General features: G+C 27.8%; 2 protein-coding genes across 2 annotated transcripts in view; both read left to right on the forward strand.

Annotated features, from left to right (window-relative positions):
* Nucleotides 1-178: 178 nt before the first annotated feature.
* On the forward strand, nucleotides 179-777 carry Phum_PHUM472880 (RING finger protein, putative; the record flags this gene model as incomplete). The annotated part of the gene is made up of 3 exons (XM_002430267.1): nucleotides 179-371; nucleotides 459-568; nucleotides 643-777. 3 exons carry the CDS (start codon nucleotides 179-181, stop codon nucleotides 775-777), a joined length of 438 nt encoding a protein of 145 aa, XP_002430312.1.
* Nucleotides 778-1,217: 440 nt separating this feature from the next.
* Nucleotides 1,218-2,310, forward strand: part of Phum_PHUM472890 (60S ribosomal protein L7, putative) — a gene marked incomplete at both ends in the record, with an annotated part of 1,717 nt that continues 624 nt past the window's right edge. Inside the window, 3 exons of the mRNA XM_002430268.1 lie at nucleotides 1,218-1,224; nucleotides 1,365-1,645; nucleotides 1,736-2,260. Coding sequence (XP_002430313.1) covers nucleotides 1,218-1,224; nucleotides 1,365-1,645; nucleotides 1,736-2,260 — 813 coding nt within the window. The remainder of the gene's footprint in view (nucleotides 1,225-1,364; nucleotides 1,646-1,735; nucleotides 2,261-2,310) is intronic.

The following is a 2,310-nucleotide window of genomic DNA, read 5'->3' on the forward strand; positions in this document are numbered from 1 at the left end:
AATGTACTTTGTTTTCGATATCATAAAAGCGACAAAATTTATTTGTTAATTAAACTTTAAAGTTAATTCGAATGATTGTAATATTTGTACGTTTTTAAAAATTGTTTTAATTTTTTTTTTTAAAAAAATAATTAATAAGGTACGATAGTAAAATAATCTTACCTTGAATTTTGTAATAATGGCGGATTATTTTGAAGAAATGGGATGGAGACCTCTGGAAAATGGAGAAAATCCTAATCATTTTCTTCATTTTGCTAGACTTCTTAGAGATTTTGGTATGTTTGAAGAACTTGGAGAAGATAAAAAATTGCCACCACCTGCATCGAAAGAATATATTAAAAATTTGAAAAGAGAAACTGTTCATGAATCTGGTAAATTTTTTTATCAATTGCTCTTTTTTCTATATGTGTATTATTGTATATGTGTAACATATAATATATAACATGTAATTATTGCAGAAAAACAATGTCCAGTATGTTTAACATTTAGCAAAGAAGGAGAGGAAATGATATTATTGAATTGTAATCACGGCTTTCATCCAGATTGTATTCTTCCTTGGCTAAATAGGGTAAATAATCGTAAAAATATTAAGATAAGGATGAGGTCATACAAAATTTAATTAGTTTTATAATTTTTTTTTAGACTAGCACTTGTCCATTATGTAGGTATGAAATGCCTACCGATGATGAAGATTATGAAATGTACAAGAAAGAAAAAATTAGGGCAAAAAAAAGAGAAGAAGATATAAACGCTTTACATAATTCTATGTTTTCATAACTTTAAATTTAGAGTCTTATTTTAAATTATTAAATACATTAAATTTATGTTAAATTAAGTTTTTTTTTTTTTTAATTCTTTTATTTTAAAGAAAAAATTTCTTTTTCTCTTTTATAATTGTTTTTTTTTTTTTTTTGAATTAATAAATGGATTTGTATTTTAAAAAGAATTTTGACTAGCTTGACTTTTAATATAATCTTTGACCCTACCCATTTACTAATAATATTTTAATAAAAAACAACTTCGAATTTAAGTTTTACTTTGTTTAAAAAAAGAAAAAATTACAATTTAAATTAATAAGAAAAATTAAACGAACATATTAAGGATTTGTAATTTTCGGTTTGAGAAAAAGATTTATTATTTAATAAAATAATCGTGGCTAAAGACACGACATTAATTTATGTTGGCACGACAAAGTTCTATCTGAACGTGGAAGATGGATGTCAAGTGAGTACCTATGTTCCTACTTTACTTAATCTTAATTAATCGTGTTATTTGAATATTTATTTATAATATTTTAAACGTCAAACGATACTATGGGTTTAATATTTATTTATTTTTATTTTTTTAATATTTAAGAACGCAAGATACGGCTAAAACTGATGGTGTTAAAAAACTAACCAAGGCACCAGGCGCTGCTAAAAAAGCAGCCCAAGCAGCTGGCTTAAAAAAAGATCCCAAGCCTAAAAAAGTTGCTAAAAAGGCAACAAAAACCGAAGATGGCAAAGAAAAGCCTAAGGAAGTCAAGAAGAAAAACAATAGAAAGCGTTTTTTCCAAAAAGGATTGCCGGCCGTTCCAGAATCGGTTCTAAAACGGCGAAAGCGAAGGGAATATGCCAAGAAAGCTGCCGTTTTTAAAGCCTTAAAGGTACGCATTTAATATTTTCTATTTGAAATGCACGAATAAGTTTTCCTAAAATCAAAATTAATAAATGTTTATGTTATTTCGAATTCACAGGTAAAAGCTGCCGCTAGAAAACGAAGAAAGATTATTTTTAAACGTGCTGAATCATATATTAAAGAATATAGACAGAAAGAAAGAGACGAAATTAGGCTTAGAAGACAAGCCAAAAATAAAGGAAATTACTATATTCCAGCTGAGGCGAACTTAGCCTTTGTTATTCGTATTAGAGGTATCAATCAAGTTGCTCCCAAGGTTAGAAAAGTGTTGCAATTGTTCAGGCTAAAACAAATAAATAATGGAGTTTTCATGAAATTGAATAAGGCTACAATTAATATGTTAAGAATTTGTGAACCTTATGTCACCTGGGGTTATCCCAATTTGAAGAGCGTCAGAGAGTTGATTTATAAAAGAGGATTTGCAAAAGTCAAGAGGCAAAGAATTCCAATTACTTCAAATGCTATTATCGAAACATCTCTTGGAAAGTCTTGTAATATAATTTGCGTCGAAGACCTTATTCATGAAATCTTCACTGTTGGAAAGAATTTCAGGCATGCTACAAACTTTTTATGGCCTTTCAAGGTAAATAATTTATTTTGTATATGCAACAACCATCGACTCGATTCAACAAT

The sequence above is a fragment of the Pediculus humanus genome, genomic scaffold (genome assembly GCF_000006295.1).
Source record: "Pediculus humanus corporis 1103172108252 genomic scaffold, whole genome shotgun sequence".
NCBI classification, from domain to species: Eukaryota; Metazoa; Arthropoda; class Insecta; order Psocodea; family Pediculidae; genus Pediculus; species Pediculus humanus.